Genomic DNA, 20,667 nt, shown 5'->3' on the forward strand with positions numbered 1-20,667 from the left:
ACTCCTGCAGGTCTTCTCTCTGCTTGGAAAGCCTATGCTCGTAGTCCTCAGTGAGGTGCTTCTACTGAACCTCCTTCTCGGTCAGATCCAACTCGAACTGAGCCAGCTATTTTGCCAACTCTTTCTCATGGTGGCTGCTTAGCTCCAGCAACTACTTCCTATTGGGGCCCTAAGGAGCCCGGGCAGGCGGGCAGGGAGTAGTTGGGAGGGGAGGGGCAAGTAGAGGCATAGAAGCGCCCCTTGATGTGAGTGACATCAAGTTGGCCACGCCCATCCAGTCGCATGACCACAGCCACGCCCACCCAGCCAGTCATTAGGCAGATCATATTAGTGGTTCGCTCATCATAAAATTATGAATTTAGTGGTCCCTGAGATCCAAAAGATAGGGGACCCCTGTTCTAAAGCATCCTCAACCACCGGGGGGAAAAACAGGAGAGTAAATATTCTTCATCCCTGATATTGAGAGAAAGACTTACTTGTTGTTGCTTCCCTTCTCTGGCACAGACAGATTTTTTAAAAGAAGAGACCTTCCTTAACCTTATTATTGTGTACATTCTTATTGTGTTTGACCTCGAGTTGAGCAATATGGAATACACTCAAGTTTGGAAATGGAAACTAAGCTCAAAAAAAAGCATCTCCTGATTAGCACCTTGCATTATAATGATCCTTATACGTGCACATATGGACCCAAATATTACACCTCACCGTGCTTCCTGCAGTGATACACATTTTGCAATTAATAAACTGTCAGATTCCAAGTCCTTAAAAAGAAATATGTTAGACTTTCTGTGTACACTAAAAGCATAATATTCCTTGGTCTTGATTCATTGGCATGAATACTCCTACCCCATCAGACATTTATCAAATTAAAAAAAAAAATGCTACCTTCTGTTTTTGGCTTGGGCAGAATCCTTCGGCTTCATCTCTAGTCTTTCGTATGCAGAGGATGCGTTTGTAGGAAATTCTTACCTGCAAATTTAAAAAGATAAACTTTTCCTACCTCAGTTAAATCTAGACCAGATAAGGTTTTTTTTAAAAAAAAAATAGTATCACTTTATCTCGGTATGCATAATAAAGTTTGGCAAGTATTGAATAAAGTTCACTTTATTTTAGCGCTATTAATAATGTTTATTTCATAAAGTATTAATGCATAATAAAGTTTGGCAAATAGCCAGCTTGGTATTATTCTGACCCAGCTCCCCAAACACAACAGACCCTGTGAAGTGAACTCAAAAGATTAATTAGGAGTGCTGGCAGCCCCGGTAAACAGTTTCTCTCTCACCGCAGGCTACCAAACCTGTCCGGCCGGGAGATGAATAATTGTCTGCCACATTTATTTATCTACGCACCTTGCCTTTTGTCCCCAGAGTTAGGGTGGGGCTTCGTTAGCAGCGGTGGCTCTTCCGTCCCAAGGATTGGCCCATGGATTTCCACTGCTCTCCTCTCCTCTGCTTTCTGCGCATCCGTGCATCAGGCACTAGACCCAGCTGTTCCTCCTCTTCCTCATCAGCCACCTCCAGACCTGGGGTCTGTTGACTCTCCATCTGAGGGCTGATGGACAGCCCAGGGTCCACCTCTATCTCTCTCTTTGCCAGCTCCATTCCCTCTTCCCCCTCAGAGCTCCCAGGTTGCCTTGATGCTGATCCCGACTCCCACACCACAGCCACCCATTTCTGGTTTGTTCCCATCTCTCTTGTTTCCTTCTTAAAACGTTGTGTCTAAAACTGGGCATTGTACTTCAACTGGATTTTGAAAAGATTAAGATTAAGATTTAATGAATTTGTATGCCGCCCAATCCCGAAGGACTCCAGAGAAAAAAGTAGAATTGAGTAGAATTATTACCACATTTTTCGGAGTATAAGATGCACTGGAGTATAAGATGCACCGGAGTGTGAGATGCACCAAGGTTTGGAAGAGGCAAATTTTTTGCACCCTGACACCCACCCCCCCCCACACACACAAAATGGTCCATTTTTTGCAAAAATGGGCCCTTTTTTAAAAAAGGGGGGCATGAATAGCCTTTAGGAGGCTTGTAGAGTGCTCCGGGGGGGGCAAAAACAAGCAAAGAATGGCCCATTTTTTGCAAAAACAGGCCCATTTTTTCAGACGAAGGGCATGGATAGCCTTTAGGAGGCTTATAGATTACTCCTGGGGCCTGGAGGGGAAACATTGAGCAAAAAAACAACCTGTTTTTTGCTCATTTCTGCCCTCCCCAGCCCCCAGGAGCTCTCTGAAAGCCTCCTAAAAGCTATGCACGGCCATTTTGGTGAAGGGGACGGGGTTTCAGGAGGCAAAAAATGCTGTATTCAGTATATAAGATGCACCTAGATTTTCAGCCTCTGTTTTGAGGGGGAAAAGGTGTGTCTTATACATTAAAAATACGGTACTTTCCGTGATTTCAAAATTCTCCAGGATTTACCCAATTCTTGGCAGGACTCCTGCCTCCTATGAATACCATGGCATCGTTCTGACAGGTTTTGGCTGATGAAACACAACTGCATTCAGATCGACACATGAGAACCCCAAGAACTCCCGCTAAATAGTTTGTATTGTAGAAAAGTCATAAAGCCATAATGAAAGAATTCCAACAATTAAAGGGTTTCAAGTACAAAACCTATGTTGCTAAGCTGTTCACTTTTCTCTTTTATTTTTCCTTTTGGCCAACGACTTGGCCTCCACTTCTGCAATGAGGGAGGTCCTGTTTCCAGCTGGCCCTTGTTTAAAAGATGGTCTGAGATGGTTATCAGGTTGTCATTCTCTGACCCTGCGAGAATTGACTCTCACAGATCAGGCATGGCTAATGCTAAACCTCCTCAGTTCATTTTTGTTTGCCATGACACAAAGATGTTAACATCGTTCTTTTTCCTTCATCCCTTTGTCTTAAAATATTTGCTTGCTTTCCTTTATCAGATTTGTTAATTAATTGCTGAGCTCGTCAGCTGGAAAGCTTGACAGCCCAGGTTCGAGATCCAAGAGCCACGCGACGAGGTGAGCTCCCATCAGTTGTCCCGGTTCTTGCCCACCTAGCAGTTCGAAAGCATGCAAATGCAAGTAGATAAATAGGTACCACTTCGGTGGGAAGGTAACAGCATTCCATTCACTTTGGCATATAGCCATGCTGGCCACCTGACCACACAAGTGTCTTCAGACAACTCTGCTTCTCTCTGCTGAGAAACGGAGGTGAATACCACTCTCTAGCATCAGACACAATTGGACAGGATATACTTTTACTTTTCATAATTCACTTTTGGTTTCCCCATCAAAAAGGTTTGAATAAGGTCTTACTGTTCTAGTTCTTTGTAAGCTTTTTTGGTCTTATTGCTTTAAATGACAGAACCAGGACACAAATTTCCTTTCGTGAATGGGCATAGTCTTTGCTTTTTCACTGCCTTGAAGAGGTATCTCTTAAAAACACTTCCAAGTGTCTCCTGAATTGGTGGCATAAACATCTTACAGATACAGACCCTGAAGTTATTATATGTCCTTTGTCATCTTCTAAAGCTTTGTGGGAACTCTCGTGTCTTCTCAAGTGCCTTTATGCTCCAAGTCTCCTATGGGAAATACCTCTACTATACTGCAACGAGTATCAAGGGAAATCACTCTGCAGTGTGCTGCTAAATGTTTTGAGAATTGGCACAGCCAGTTTCATTGTTGCTATCATGTCACTCGCTGTAGAACAGCTGATCGTTGTGCTAGACGTCAAGGGTCATCTCTGCTGTCAACTGGCTTGCAAAATTCCCGAAAAATCTAACAATTGGCTCTTGCAAGCTGGTGCAAGCCAGCTCCAGCAAACAACTGAAGTCACTTCTGAAAGGACTATCTTAACACAAAGAAAGGAGGGCATAAAGAGATAAATACCATAATCTCTCTGCTATCTACTCTGCCCCTTGTGAGTCCTTCTCCACACTAGTTGTTGCCTCTGCGCTGTCATTGGTTCCATGTTGCTTGGTTGACTGATGAGGGCTGTCCTGTCTCAGAGCCAAGGTGGCGCAGTGGTTAAAGTGCAGTACTGCAGGCCACTTCAGCTGACTGCTAGTTCAGCAGTTCAGCGGTTCAAATCTCACCGGCTCAAGGTTGACTCAGCCTTCCATCCTTCCAAGGTGGGTGAAATGAGGACCCAGACTGTGGGGGCGATATGCTGACTCTGTAAACTGCTTAGAGAGGGCTGAAAGCCCTATGAAGCGGTACATAAGTCTAACTGCTATTGCTATTGCTATTTGGGTCAGTTCCTTTTGTTTGATGTCAAGAACCTCAACATAATGTCTTAGTTTCACTCTGTATACTAGTCTCAGCAACAGAGACAATCCGGTAGAAGCTAAGCCTGATCACACATGGGAGATGATGATGGTGATGGTGATGGTGATGGTGATGGTGATGATGATGATATCATCCATTCAGTTGGGTCCAACTCTTGGCAATTCTGTAGACCGGGTTCCTCCACATCTTCCAATCTTACACTGCTTCTTTGAGTTGTTCTACACTCTGGCTGGTGTCACCTTTGATGGTGTCCAACCACCTTGTACTTTGATGTCTTTGTTTCCTTTTACCATGAACTCTTCCAATCATAATTGCTTCCTCCAGTGAATTCCACTGTGTGACGTGCCCACAGTAAATGAGATGCGGTTTCATGATTTTGAGATTATCATTTCTCCAAAACATATAGTTTACGAAAAGCAGTGTATAATGCTGCTTTTCATCCTTGTCAACTTTTAAGTCACGTGGACTTCAACTCCGAGAATCCCCCAGCCATGAAGAAGTCTGGGAGTTGAAGTCCATAGGTCTTAAAGGTAGCCAAGGATGAGATGAATTGCTGCGTACATTATGTACTGTATGTAGTTGGCTGAATTTCAGTAAAGTACGCGATTCAAATAGTGAGAGAAATCCACTTTGAACTGTGCATTCCAGCTCCACCTGCCGTAGATTATTATTATTATTATTACTAATTATTAAGTAGGAGGGGTTTTCAAATTCCAAATGCTAAGAAACAAATGTCATGTGTAAGTATGTTAGAAGTTTTTCATTTTAATCACATTTTTCAGTTTTTAATCACAAGATTCTCTTTGGGGCACTTAACCTTGTATGAGCTTCTTTTAGTCAAATTTGTAATAGTTTTTATTGTAAACTGCCCAGAGTCACTTAGGTGAGATTGGCAGTATAAAAATGTGATAAATAATAAAAATAAAAAAAACCTACAAAGTTCTACCAAAAAGGCTCTACTTAGGCAAATTTGAGCAATTAGAAAATTCCAGTTATCGCTTAGTAAATCAGTTTTCGTTTTTTTCCCCCCCACTGTCTTCATACATGGGAAACGCAAGACAGTCGTTCACATATTTGGAAAACTTCCCTCTAGTTACACTTTGGGCCTGAGAAATCCTTAATTGTAAAATTGCTTTTCAGCTTTCAAGACCTACATGGCATGACATGCATTAATCAAAACAGAAAACAAAAGAAAAAAAAGGGGGGGGGGAACCAATGTTATAGAAAGAGAACAAATAATTTGAATAGAGCTGAGTAAGTTAAGTGAATAACCGAGAGCGGTAGTTTAACGTGGAATTGCTGACCATTTCACTGTGGATGGAACCCTGGAAATAAATAATGCAAGATGAGGAAAGAAATAATACATCTATATATTTTTCAACTTTTTCCTTTCTTATTTCAACCCAACACAGTGACATAACAGAGGAGAGGCAGGTATGGATTTTTTACTAGCTTGAAAGTAGCTTAGGTTCTTTTGCAAAAAGCTGCTAATACAGCAATTCCCACAATGAGAGTGCTTGGTGGTTGCAAGTCAAGCTCCATTATATTTTGTTCTGTCTGGCTCTGTTGACCTCCCATTTCATATTGATTGCTGTGTTGGTTAACTGCTGTGTTGGTTTATTTAGTCGGCACTTCCCACGTGTTTTCTTTTCACTCTTGTAAAAAAAAAAAAGAAAGAAATTGATAATTCTGAATCATCACAAAAATAAGAGAGATATAGAGAACATCTTTGGAAAGCATTGACTGATCCCAGAGATTTCAGACAGATTGGCTTCCTCACTCTGAAAAGCAGAATGACCAGCCCACCTAAATGTCCACTACTGAAGGTCTCCAACATTATCAGATTTCTGGAAGAAATTAAAAGTAGTTTTTCTGGAGAGCTTTGGAGACTGAAATCCTATTTGTTTGGGGAGGTTTAGTGCCTTGCAATATGTGTGTGTCTGTGTGTGTGTACATATACACACACACGCACGCGCACACACACAAATACACACACATACACACACACACACACACAGATATAGATAGATAGATAGATAGATAGATAGATAGATAGATAGATAGATAGATAGATAGATAGATAGATATAATATTTAGTCGGCACTTCCCGACACAATATATATATTGTGTCACAATCCCTGGTATGCCCAAATATGGGAGGAAGCATACTGCCCAGGTTCGAATCCCAGTAAGGGTGTGGCTAGCTGATGAGAGCTAAATAGCTTGAAATAGATCTATACTAGTCTCCCTTTATTTATTTATCAGCACAAATGCAATACATACATACATACATACATACATACATACATACATACATGTTGTATTTGGGTTTCTGTCTGGATGGTCTCTTGTGACGAGTTGATGGACAGAGAATGGAAGTAGTGAACTTCCTCCCATATTTGGGCATACCGGGGGTTGTAACTCTAAATACATACATACATACATACATACATACATACATACATACATACATACATACATACACACACAGAGAGAGAGAGACACATTGTACTCTTATCATGCTTTTGTTGATTAATTGTGAGTCACTGAGAATCTTCCATGATTGCAGCAGGGTATAAATGTAATTAATAAAGTCAATTTTTTTGAGTGATTATATCAGGATTTCTTAACCTTGGTGACCTCGCGCTGCGCCCCCGCGTGCCCCATTTTGTGCCTGGAAAGCCTGCACCAACCTGGAAGCCAAAAAGGGGCGCGGGGGTGCTGCACGAGGTCCCAAAATTCAGTGCAAGCCCCCCCCCCCACGCATGCGTCCCGCCACCCGTGCATGCACGGCAGAGACCCAAAGACCAGCTGGCTGGCAGAAGGCACATGCGCGGTGGATCTGGGCTGGGGGGACAGCCGACATGCCCGCAGAGAGGACTCTGCGGGCCACCTGTGGCACCCGTTCCATAGGTTCACCATCACAGCTATATAGTTAACTGTTCTAGAAAGACTTATGCCAAAGTGTGATATCATTGTTTTACTTCGGTTTTGCCAAAGAGGGACATTGACAACTGTAAACTGTGAACCCTCACTGCTCCACTACTTCATGTCTCCACTAATTTATTCCCTTCTTGCTTTTCCACAAAGTAAAACCGATTAAACCTCCTAGGTGGATTTTTTTTTTTTACTGGGATATTATTTCCATTCAGGGAAATCTACAAAGCCAGCCTACATTCCCTTAAAGAATAATAATTAAAATGTTATTTCACTGCTTATTGTAGTCTCAGAGCGGTTTGCTGTAATAACCTACCACCAAAATTAATAAAACATTTTAGAATAACAGTTGAAAATTAAGTTTTAAGTCAACCTTAAAAGCTGTTTTGGGGAAAAGATGTCTTTAAAACCTTTTTGAATTCTAAGGGGGCCATTCTTACTCAGGAAGTGAATTCTAGGGAAAGGAATAAGTATAGAAAAGACTGCAGCTATCGTAAGAAAGCATCTGATCTCTATCGGGCAGCAAACATTTGAGTCATCCTTTGCAGCCTAATACATGGTACAAGTAGTCCACAACTTACAACCATTAGTTTAATGACTATTCAGAGTTATGACACTGAGAAAAGTGACATGACCATTTTTCACACTTACAACTGTTGCACAATCCCCATGATCACCTGATTTAAAATTCAGATTCTTGGCAACTGGCATGTATTTATCACAGTTTGCAGCGTCCCAGGCAGTGGTGGGATTCAAATATTTTTACTACTGGTTCTGTGGGCGTGGCAGGGGAAAGATACTGCAAAATCCCCATTCCCTCCCCACTCTTGGGGATAAGAGACTGTAAAATTCCCATTCCCTCCCTCTGTAAAAACCCCATTCCCTCCCCACCCCACTAACCTGCTTTCCAGCTCCGTTCTCCTGTCCAGGGCAACAAAAGAAGACCCAGCCGATTAGCTGGGACTCAAGAGGCAGTGAATAGATTAGGGGCGTGGCCAGCCAGAGGTGATATTTGCCGAACTACTCAAAATTTCTGCTACTGGTTCACCAGAACCGGCTGAATATCACCTCTGGTCCTGGGTTCATGTGATCACCTTTTGTGACCTTCTGACAATCAAAGTCAGAGTCACTTAACAACCACTAACTTAACTGCAGCAATCCAATTGACAACTGTGGCAAGTTGGGAAGCAGTTGGGTGTAGGTGCTAGTGTGGAAGAAGAAGATTGGACCATGTGATGGATTGTGGGTGTGGGACAAGATCATGAACTTTTAACTGGGTGGGATGCTGATGTCATTTCCAGAATTGGGATAATGTCAGCATTCCAAGTATCATGTAGAATTAAATCAGAGTCCAAGGCAAAACGTTCCTTAAAGTTCCAATTTAATAAAGCAGACATCTTAGCACATTGCTATGGAATCCCAATTCTGGAAATGACATTAGAATCCCACCCAGTTAAAAGTTCATGATCTTGTCCCCACACCCACAATCCATCACATGGTCCAATCTTCTTCTTCCACGCTAGCACCTAGGCCCAGCTGCTTCCGGTCAGGTGCAAAGGTGTGGAGACAAAAGATGACCTTGAGTTTCTAGGAAGCAATTTTTTATTTTGAAAACAACACATTCTACCCCTCCCCCTCCTTAATGAGACTGTGGCAGGCCAAAGATTCTTAAAGGAACCACTGCAGGCCTGACAAAAATGAGACAAAACCTGCTTAACAACATCCTCAGATTGGAACCATACTGCTTTGAGTTTGGAGCTCAAAGCTTTCATCTCAAATTCCAAACAGGATGTTTGAGGCGATAACACTGTTTAGTTTGTATTTGAGTGATGCGGTGGCCTATAGGCGGAGCTCTCGCCTCACAATCAGGAGGCGGTGAGTTCAATCCTAGGACAGATATTTCTCTCTGGCCACATTGTGAATATCTGCCGAATAGAACTCCGCATTGGTGACAGGAAGGGCATCCAGCCAGTAAATCACTCAGTTCCATTCAGTTGCCCAGACTCCACCCCGTCATTAAAAGAAGATGATGATTATTTTGTTTGTATTTATTTAGATTCTATTTCAACTTTTTACTAGTTTTGTGCACTCCTTAACATTTTTTTTTTTGTTGGTGTTGTTCCTCTTTCCACTTCAGGTCACAGTAACGGATGGAGGGGTCTCTCCCAAGCAGTCTACGGTATGGCTAGTGGTGCAGGTTTTGGATGAAAACGATAACAAGCCTCAGTTCCCAGAGAAAGTCTATCAGGTCAAGTTGCCCGAAAGGGACCGGAAGAAGAGAGGGGAGCCCATATACCGAGCCTTTGCCTTCGACAAGGACGAAGGCCCCAATGCCGAGATTTCCTACAGCATTGTGGATGGAAACGAAGACGCCAAGTTCTTCATTGACCCCAAGACTGGGATGGTTTCTTCACGAAAGCAGTTCACTGCGGGGAGCTACGACATCTTAACCGTAAGACTTCAGGACTGGAATAAGCTTTAAGAGCTGGTTTTACTGTTTTTAAGTACTTTATAGGAAGTCCTCAACTCACGACTGGCCGTTTAACAACCACAAATTACGACGGGCCTAGAACGAACATTTTACTAACATTTTAGTCATTTTAAAATATCATGCCTCACACACACACACACACACACACTTGCACGCCACATATATATTATACAAACACACATACTTATGCCGAGGTGGCACAGTGGTTAGAGTGCAGTACTGCAAGCTACTTCAGCTGACTGCTAGCTGCAATTCGGCAGTTCAAATCTCACCGGCTGAGGTTGACCCATCCTTCCATCCTTCTGAGGTGGATAAAACGAGGACCCAGGTTGTTGGGGGCAATAGGCTGACTCTGTAAACTGCTTAGAGAGGGCTGTAAAAGCATCTGTGAAGCGGTATATAAGTATTAAGTGCTATTGCTATACTTATATATAGTCCTCAACTTACAACACTTAACATGAAGTTATGATGGGCCTAGAACAAATGTTTTACAGCCCATAAAACACTTCTAACCATCTTAAAGATTTCCCCTGTCTAGTTGTGTCTGACTCATTTCTTAGCCAAGGGAGCCAGCATTATTGGAAGACATTTCTGTGGTCATGTGGCCAGCATGACTATACGCTGAGGTGCACAGAACACTGTTACTTTCCAGGGATGGGTTCCTGCTGGCATTACTACCAGTTTAGTGCCTGAAAAAATTTGTGCATTCTGCACACATGCACATTTGCACTTAAAAAGGTCTGCGCATGTGCACACCATTAAAAATAGGCGGGGGGATGTTTTTTTCAATGAAGATTGTTCTGTGCATGTGCAGAACAGAACATAAAGATGGCGGTGCCCAGGATAGAACCGGTATGGTCACGTGTCCGGCCAAGTTACCACCTATTCGGCCGAACCAGTAGGAAACCACCTCTATTACATTCCCATTGTAGTGGTACCTATTTATCTACTTGCATTTGCATGTTTTCGAATTGCTAGGTGGGCAGGAGCTAGCGCAAGAAACGGGAGCTCTCACGCCACACTCAGGTCTCGAACCTGGGCTATTAGCTTTCCATCTAATAAATATCTTTAATCCGTGATCCATCACGCCCCTGGTGGGTTTTCAATTTTTGACCTTCCAGTAAGTTGAATTCAGGTATCTCCATTCAAACCATTCAAACCAAATGTACTTTAAGACTCAGTATTGGCTCGCTCTCACTGAATATGAAAAATAGTTGGCAGGATGGCCTGTACGTGAGAGATTAATTGGAATCCACCTGCTTCATTATTGGAAGGAATTCACAGGAACTTAATTGGATGGCAAGTGGTGGAGGGTTAAGTGGGCACAGGTGTCTGCCAGTGTGTCATGCAGGTCAACAGCAGGCCTTCTGTGGTGCATCTGATTTAAAAGCCATAACAATGGATGCATGGTGGCAGCAAATTACAGAGTAAGCAGGTGGCTTTTCACAACTCACTCTGTGTAACAAATGAACTTTGCAACTTGGGAACTAGTTCAATGGCAAGCAAGACTGTTTGCTCAAAGTGCTTAATCAAGTCTGATGAATATTTGGTTGCTGCTTCATACAAGATGTGAAGTGTGGCTAGCGTTGACCCTGATTAGAGTTTGCATGGGTTTTGTTCTGACCTAGGCTTCCTGATAGAGTAAAAAGCACACGCTTAGTCCCAAAACCCCTCTTTTTATTTCAACGGCTATGAATTGTGTTCATTCACTGCCCGTAATGAGTCATAAATAGTTTGTAATGAGTCCGACAGAAGTCTGCCAAAGTCTTTCGATATAAGGCTGATAAGCACCCACCTTTATCTCCCTTGAAATGCTGCCAAAGACCTAATTGGCAATTAGCTTTGCAAGGCCACGTGGAGCAAAGAGTCAAAACGGAGCTTCAGAAGGTAAACTGACCAACATGAACCAAGTTGCTTCCTGAAAAGGTTCATGTGCCTTTCTTCCTCCTTTATGTCCTTAAATGTTTTCACCAAAAAATAAAAAATGTCGTGACAGGATAACAGAGTTGGAAGAGACCTTAGATGTCTTTTTGTCCAACTCCATGCTCAGGCAGAAAACCCTGTACCACGGGTGTCAAACTCAATCACGTCACATGACGCATCATGACAGTTTTTGCGGAGCCGGGAAGGGCGTGGCCTGTGTGTGACGCATCTTGCCCATGGGCCGCCAGTTTGATAGGCCTGCCCTACATCTCTTCAGACAAATGGTTATCCAACATCTCCTTAAAAACTTCCAGTGTTGGAGCATTCACAACTTCTGGACGCAAGTTGTTCCCTTGATTAATTGTTCTAACTGTTAGGAAATTTCTCCTTAATTCTAGGTTGCTTATCTCTTTGATTAGTTTCCACCCATTGCTTCTTGTCCTGCCTTCAGGTGCTTTGAAGAATAGTTTGACTCCCTCTTCCTTGTGGCAACCCCTAAGATATTGGAACAATGCTATCATGTCTCCTGCTAGCCCTGCAGTGCAATTCAGAAAAACTCCATTCATTTCATGATTGTGGGGATTCAGGGGCCATTTTGAAAGCAAAACAGGGGTGAAATCTTTGCCCAGAGAAGCGTGCTAAAGTGTCCTCTCTGTCCCCCCCATGCCTAACAGATCAAAGCAGTTGACAACGGCCGGCCCCAGAAGTCTTCTACAGCACGCCTCCACATTGAATGGATTAAGAAACCACCTCCATCCCTCATTCCTCTGACTTTCGATGAGCCCTTCTATAACTTCACCATCATGGAAAGCGACCGAGTGACGGAAATTGTCGGCGTGGTCTCCGTGCAGCCGGCTAACATCCCCTTGTGGTTTGACATCGTCGGTACGTTGAACCCCGTTGGCAATCTTGCCCAGAATGGAAAGTAGCACTGCCTAGATTTGGGTTGGAGAAAACGAACAGGGGATTGACTGTCTGGCATTGAAAAACTGCTGTAACATTGCTGTATGGAATCGTCGCTAATTTTAATATAATTACCTTTTCCACGCTTTGGTTCTTGATGCCTTAGCTAAGCTATATGGCTGGATTGTTTCTTTTTTGTTTGTTTGTTTGTTTGTTTCCTCTCCTCTTCCATAATATGTGACTGACTTGCGATCCTAATGTTGTCTTGTCGTTTTAAATTCTCTGGCCGTAATTTGCTAATCTCATTTCTAAATGTATTTTGATGGCGACTTTTAATCAGCTGTCCCTCATTTCTCTCTCTCTCTCTCTCTTTCTCTTTTCTCCCGGTGCTTTTTATTTCCTTTTGCATTCTGTTACCTTGGTTGGTTTTGTTGTTTTGTTTCTTTTCCTTTTCTGCTTCCGACCGCTCTGCTTCAAGGTGGCAAGCATGCCCGGGAGATGTTCTATACCCTACAGACAGCTTGTGGGCAGAACTGCTCAACCGAAGGTACCTTCAGTGGAAAATATACATTTGCTACAGTTTTATCGACTGCCTTTCCGGGTGATCTTTTTAATGTCTGAAAAAAAGAGACTCCGCACTCCAGGAGATAGGCTTAACATACAGGAAGGACCTTGACAGATTTCAACATGGGGCGCTATCTAACAAAATGAAATTCAATAGTTGGAAGAAGTCAGGTTCTACAGTTTAGGCAAGAAAAAGCCAACACATAATGGACAGTATAGGTCTGTGAGAGCGAACCTATGGCACATGGCCACAGTTGGCAAGCGCAAAGCCCTCTCTGCGGGTACGCAAGCCGTCGCCCCGGCTCAGCCCCACCGTTCACGCGTGCACGCGCCTCCCACCAGCCAGCTAATTTTCAGGTCTCTGCCACGGACACATGCGGGGGGGGCAGGGGGTCAGGCACAGATGCGCAGAGGTTGAGGGGAGCACGGGGCGGCAGTGTGTGTGCCCCCCCGCAGCCCATTTTTGGTACTAGGAGATTGCAGGGAGTTAGGCCAAAAATGGGGTGGGGGGAGGGCCATGCGGGGGGAGGGCTCACGCATGCATGCACAGGGGGATAGGATGCGCGGGGTGATGTCCCACGAACATTGCTTTATTGTACCCCTCTCATAACTGAGTGGGAACTTGGGAGTCCTAGTGAACAATCACTTAAACAGGAACCAGCAGTGTGCAACAGCTGCCAAGAAAGCCAACACAGTTCTAGGCTGCATACACAGGAGCGTAGAATCAAGATCACGTGAAGGGTTGATACCACTTCATAATGGCATAATGTAATATAAAGTTAGTAACACGGTCGTTAAGTAAATCTGGCTTCCCTCACTGACTTTGCTTGTGAGAAGGTTGCAGGTGGTGACATGACTGCAACCGTCATAAATATGAGTCAGTTGCCAAGTGTTTGGCAACTGACTCATATTTATCTGGGAGGCTGGAACAACCATGTGAAAAATGGTGGTAAGTCAATGTTTTCTGTACCCTTATGACTTCAAACGGTCACTAAATGAAATGTTGTAAGTCGCAGACTACCCGATTTTGGGCCTAATTTCATTTAGTGTTTTGTCGTCCAGATTAGCTTTCAGGTGATTTGGAGTAGCCTTGCTGAACATCTAGAAACTGCCAATTTGGAAATATTATGCTCCATGTAGTGTTAGTCTATGTTCAGACCAGTGGTGGGATTCAAATAATTTAACAACCGGTTCTCTGCCCTAATGACCAGCTGGGTAGGTGTGGACCAGTGGTCATGTGACTGTGTGGGCGTAGCCAACTCAAAGTCACTCACATCAATGGGCGCTTTGCTTTAGCTGTTACAATGTACTAAAGGTTAACCGCAGAGGCAGTTTCTGTAAGCGGGGCAAGAAAGATTAGGCTAGAAACAACACCAGAATGTTTCCTTCCTGCCTTCCTTACAGGATTAGCCCTGTAAAGTGGGAAAAAACAAAATGAGATTTCTTCCAACAATTCGGTTCTCCAAACTGCTTAGAAAGTTACCAACCGGTTCTCCCGAATAGGTGCGAACTGGCTGAATCCCACCACTGACGGAGTGCCACATGGCCCTACTGATCTCTGTTTTTGCTGACAGAGGGACCACGGGTCGGTCCTTTGCTGTTTCTAGGGTGGCCCTGCAGGCCAGATTTAAGTACCCCACAGATACTTAACAACCGGTTCTCCAAACTGCTTAGAAAGTTAACAACCGGTTCTTCCGGGTAGGTGCGAACTGGCTGAATCCCACCACTGGTTCAGACTAACACTACATGTTAGAATGTAATGTTAGTGTGTTAGTATGTTCAGGAATTGCACATTACCAATTAGAACAGTTTCTCAATCATGGCAACTTTTAAGGTGTGTGGACTTCAATTCCCAGAATTCTACAGCCAGCCAGTGGAATTCTGGGAGTTGAAGTTCTCACATCATAAAGTTCTCAAGATCAAAAAACACTATGTTAGAATGTTTACGTAATCCAGGCCTGGTGGATTACATCGCGGCTTTATGCGACTTGGTTCCCACTGCTTGCTTTGACTTATGGTTTATTGGTTTATTAGATTTATATGGTTTATTAGATTTATATGCCACCCTTCTCCCAAGGACTTTTCAAGCTCCAATTTGGCCTTAGTCCAAAAGCATTGGGTAAAACTGAATAGTCTCCCAGGATCTTCTGGACTTGTTTCAGTTCTGTGTGTTGAGGTCTGATGATCTGGGTTTGAGGTCTAACAAGACAGGACCTTCTCTGTGGAAGTACCAACTTCTTGAAATTCCTCTCCAAAAAGAGTTTGTCTTGCTTCTTCCTTACTCCTTTTGAGTTGCAAAACAAAGGTAGAATTCTTCTGAATGGCATTTATATTATTTTAGTTAGTCTCCTTTCCAAGTGATTATTCCTTTTTGCTGATAATCTGTATGTGATGGGATTCAAAAAAAATTTACTACCGGTTCTGTGGGTGTGGTGTGGCTAGGTGGGTGTGGCAGGGGAAGGATACTGCAAAATCCCCATTCCCTCCCCACTCCTGGGGGAAGAATACTGCAAAATCCCCATTCCCTCCCCACTCCTGGGGAAAGGACACTGCAAAATCCCCATTCCCTCCCCACTCCTGGGGGAAGGACACTGCAAAATCCCCATTCCCTCCCCACTCCTGGGGGAAGAATACTGCAAAATCCCCATTCCCTCCCCACTCCTGGGGGAAGAATACTGCAAAATCCCCATTCCCTCCCCACTCCTGGGGGAAGGACACTTCAAAATCCCCATTCCCTCCCCACTCCTGGGGGAAGAATACTGCAAAATCCCCATTCCCTCCCGACTCCTGGGGGAAGGACACTGCAAAATCCCCATTCCCTCCTCACTCCTGGGGGAAGAATACTGCAAAATCCTCATTCCCTTTCCACTCCTGGGGGAAGGATACTGCAAAATCCCCATTCCCTCCCCACTCCTGGATGAAGGACACTATAAAATCTCCATTTCTACCCCACTGCAGGGGAAGGATACTATAAAATCCCCATTCCCTCCCCACCCCACTAATCTGCTTTCCAGCTCCGTTCTCCCGTGCAGGGCAGCAGAAGACCCAGCCAATCAGCTGAGACACGGGAGGCAGCGAATAGATGGGGGTGGAGCCAGCCAGAGGTGGTATTTGCCGGTTCTCCGAACTACTCAAAATTTCCACTACTGGTTTGCCAGAACCGGTCAGAACAAGCTGAATACCACCTCTGGTATGCCTACAGTGTTTAATTTGGAAAGTTTTATGAGACAGGTAATTATTATGGTATGTCTTATTCACCATCTTAGAGATAACTGGTTGATAGGCAATTTATATACACAGAATCCCAAATAGTTGCATGGATCTGTCAGGAGATTGTACTACAGGTAGAACTGAATTAAATTTTTATGTGAGCAGAATTCCTTTGGCTGCCTGGAATTCAGCTTAAATAAATTCTGTCCTCCCCAACCATCAAGACAGGTTCTTTTAATAGGTGAAATGAAAACCAGGTGGATGTGTTTTTTAAAAATAAAATACAAAGAAGGAAAATTATGGGAGAGGAATCACATTGTATGCCAAATTGGCAGATGTGTTACAGATGATGGAGTCTACCCGTTGGAACGGCTTGTACATCCATGAATCTTTCTTGGTTGCTGTGTGTCTCAGAAGCACTCGAATGCACTGAGAGGAGTGACAGATAATTGCAAAATTGCCTCCTTTTGAATGGATGCAACCTCCGAGAACCAAGCAGGAATATCTCAGCTTTCTATCTACTGAACGCAGAGCCAGCCAAGACGAGACAAACCTGCCAGATCAAAGAAGAGCAATCAGTGGCTTTTTACAAACCTTCCCTTCTTTTGCAGTCCATCTCTATGTGAACCGTAACTCGGGAGCCGAGCATCTTCAATGTAGAAGGTCCCAGATTAAATCTTTGCCTTTCTTAAATGTTACCGAAATTAACTTCCAGCCTCCTTCGCCATTGGTTACATAGATCAGAGATGCTAAGAGTTTAGGTTTATTCATTCCGTTTTGCATGCAAAGGCCCATGGATTCCACATCATGACTTTTAGGTTTTCAGCTGCCAAAAAAAGCCAACACAGTTCTAGGCTGCATAAACAGAGGGATGGAATCAAGATCATGTGAAGTGTTAATACCACTTTATAAGGCCTTGGTAAGGCCACACTTGGAATACTGCATCCAGTTTTGGTTGCCACGATGTAAAAAAAGATGTGGAGACTCTAGAAAGTGTGCAGAGAAGAGCAACAAAGATGATTAGGAGATCGGAGGCTAAAACGTAAAGAACAGTTGCTGGGATTGGGTATGTCTAGTTTGATGTAAAGAAGGACTAGGGGTGACATGATAGTAGTCTTCCAATATCTCAGGGGTTGCCACAAAAAAGAGGGAGTCAAGCTAGTCTCCAAAGCACCTGAAGGCAAGACAAGAAGCAATGGGTGGAAACTAATCAAGGAGAGAAGCAACTTAAGACTAAGAATTTTCCTGACAGTTAGGACAATTAATCAGTGGAACAACTTGCCTCCAGAAAATGTGAATGCCCCAACACTGGAAGTTTTTAAGAAGATGTTTGATAGCCATTTGTCTGAAGTGGTGTAGGGTTTCCTGTCTAAGCTGGGGGTTGGACTAGAAGACCTCCAAGTGTGCACCAGGTCTTTCCTCAACAGCAGACATGTCTACATTGACCAGTTTCTGCAACTATGTTGATGCATGACTTCGAAACAATTGTGGACTCTATTGTTAAGGGCATATCAACATTTGCCTAGCAATTTCTCAAAGTGTTTCTCAAATTTCTCAAGTGTTTATCTGTGAAACAGGATTCCATTTTTCTAACATTCTCAGGAAGCTTGAGATAGGGAGAGAGAGGGGGGAGGGGATATATATATATATATATATATATATATATATATATATATATATATATATATATATATATATATATATATATATATATATATATATATATCCATCCATCCATCCATCCATCCATCCATCCATCCATCCATCCATCCATCCATCCATCCATCCATCCATCCTACAAACCTGAAGTTTGGCACGTATGCTCCTCTTGGCTTCTAGGTGCTCGCTAAGAAAGGATTTTTCGAAATGACCATCAGATCATTAGTATTTCTTATACAGTAATTAACATGCTTTGATGCTAATGAGTTCTACTCCCCCTCCCCCACCTGAAAAGAATTCTGTTTCAACTGCCAGTTACCTCACATTCCATTACCTCAGTTCAAACTGGCAAACATTCCACTCCTTCACACAGGAGCAGTCTGGGGCTCCTTACAATACTAAATGTCGGTACCTCACCACAATGTTTACACCTTTTACCTATGGAACTGCTTCCGGACTCAAGGCAGTGGGAGCGATATTCCCTTATATGTTTTAAATTTATCTTGGTGATTTTTTTTTAAGCTGACATTGTTGGAAGCAGCAGAGAATATAGTCCTGTTTCGTCCTGCACATCCCTCTGAGTTCCTCCCATTCTCCACTCTGAAAAAAAGAAAAAAGATTTGACGGAAGGAAGGCTTTCAAAGCGAGAAACGATTTCACAGTGGAAGTCAGTTTGTTCACACACGCAAACGCATGTGCCTGCATACACATGCCCACATAGAGAATGAGAGCTCTTGATCATTTTTAAATTCAGTAAGCTGAGCATAAGAATACCGCACTAGTCCCGTGGGAATTTCTCAGCCGTTCTCTTTTCCTTTAAAGGAAATATTGACGGCAAATACTCTTTCAACAAATTGAGTGAGAAATTGCAGAATAATAATAATAATAAAAGATTCCCTCCCCCCCCCCCCCCGCTCCACAGTACTAATAGGTCATACTGTGCAAGCCTCATACATCAGCCTCTTCTGAAGAGAACAAACCGCAAAGTGTTTGCCTGGAATGTTTTCAGTTTGCTTATGGCACCCTATTCAGCTATCAAACGCTTGCACGTACCCCATATGTTAGTAAAATAATACTCAAGATTTTGTAATTCAGACTTCAGCAATGCACACTACAAGAATTGCCAGATGTGCAGGCTGGATTCAGAAGAAGCAGAGGAGCCCTAGTTCACATTGTAAACTTCCATCAGACGATGGAAAAAGCAGTGACAATCCAAAACTCTCTATATATATATTTGTTTTATCGATTACGCTAAGGCTTGTGACTGCACAAACCACAATAAACTTATGGCTAGTTATTAAAGTGATAGATGTATCAGGCGATCCTCCTCCACCTATTGCAGAATTTGTAGGATGATCCAGGAAGGAAGAGGATACAATGACATTGTTTAAAATGGAGAAAGGAGCATTCCAAGGTTAGGTACCATCACTTTGTTCATTTGATTTAGATTCACAACATATGAGAAATACTTGGACTAGTAGAAATAGAAATTGATATTGAAATCACTGGAAGAATCAATAATCGCAGACGTGCGGTTGATACCATTTTGATGGCTAAATCAAGGAACACTTAAGGAATCTCTGACTAGACAAGAAAGAAGAAATTGAAGCCAGCTCATTTGTTTTAAAAATTGAGATTATTTTTTAAGGGCAATGCCAACCTAATGCAAAAAGGTGGAGAAGAAGGTGAAGTAGTAGCAGGCCTTATCTTCAAAATTCAACAAGGATGTTGACTATAGTAGCCATTAAATAAAATGATGTTTGCTCCCTTTGGAGAAGGTACTATATATATGTAGTCAATACCATGAGTTTTTTTTTCCAGTTGTAACATAGGACTTTGAAAACTGGGATCATCAAAAGTCCTGTTGGAGAAAATTGTTTTGAATGTACTGCACAAAAAAAGCAAGTCATTCAGTTCCAGATGAAATAAAACCAGATTTCTCACTGGATTATACAAACAATGAAGCAGTTCTGACCTAGCTTTCCCAAGAGCATGAAGCAGACTCCTCGTCCCGATAAAACCTCTTTTATTTAAATTAAAGGGAATTCCTCTCCAGCAAAGTCCCGGCAATCAGTCTTTCATGAGATTTCACAACTACAGACCTTTATCAGGCTTAGAGAGCTGCCAGGCCGATATCTTGCAAACGCCACGCTGTAGCAGAAATTACTTGGCAAGAAGTGAGGAACAGATTTTCACCCTAAAGAATTGAACCAATTGTCTCTTGCAAGCTCCCCTCCCCTTTCATTCTTCTTTATTCCCTATGGGAGGGGCCATTCACCGTCCACCTATCCCAAGTTGGCCCTTGTCCTTAGTTGTTCCCTTCTCCTGGCAACTCTGCACATGCGCACACTGGGAACAGGCTCCAGCTGTTCTTCTGCCCCACTGATGTCTGACTCCGAAGGCAGCTGATAACTGTCAGACGGCCCTGGCCTGCTCTCTGCTTCTGACGCAGAGCACTCGTCAGAGCCAGACTCCAGGACTGGCCCATGTTCCTCCCTAACCTCCTCACTTTCTGAGTCTGCCACCATCTTCGCTGGCCACTGGTGGGCTACAATAGAAGCTAAAGCGTTAATATTTTGGACCTCATACAAAGGTGGAGCCCTCTCTACTCCTGTGTTTAGAAGTATTTAAGAAAGCATCTTAATGGTGGCTTCCACAATCTTTGAGGTTCATTCCACCTTGCAAGGTGTGAGAAATTCCAAACCAGTCCTGCTCCTCCCAAG

The 20,667-nt window shown here is 43.2% G+C and overlaps 1 protein-coding gene across 1 annotated transcript in view; it reads left to right on the forward strand.

Moving 5' to 3' along the window:
• The window catches only part of FAT3 (FAT atypical cadherin 3), a 417,794-nt gene that overhangs the window by 237,541 nt on the left and 159,586 nt on the right, over positions 1 to 20,667 (forward strand). The window contains 3 exon segments of the mRNA XM_032219713.1: positions 9,332 to 9,646; positions 12,283 to 12,493; positions 12,990 to 13,058. Of these exon segments, the coding sequence (XP_032075604.1) occupies positions 9,332 to 9,646; positions 12,283 to 12,493; positions 12,990 to 13,058 (595 nt within the window).

This window comes from Thamnophis elegans, chromosome 6 (genome assembly GCF_009769535.1).
Source record: "Thamnophis elegans isolate rThaEle1 chromosome 6, rThaEle1.pri, whole genome shotgun sequence".
Classification (NCBI taxonomy): domain Eukaryota; kingdom Metazoa; phylum Chordata; class Lepidosauria; order Squamata; family Colubridae; genus Thamnophis; species Thamnophis elegans.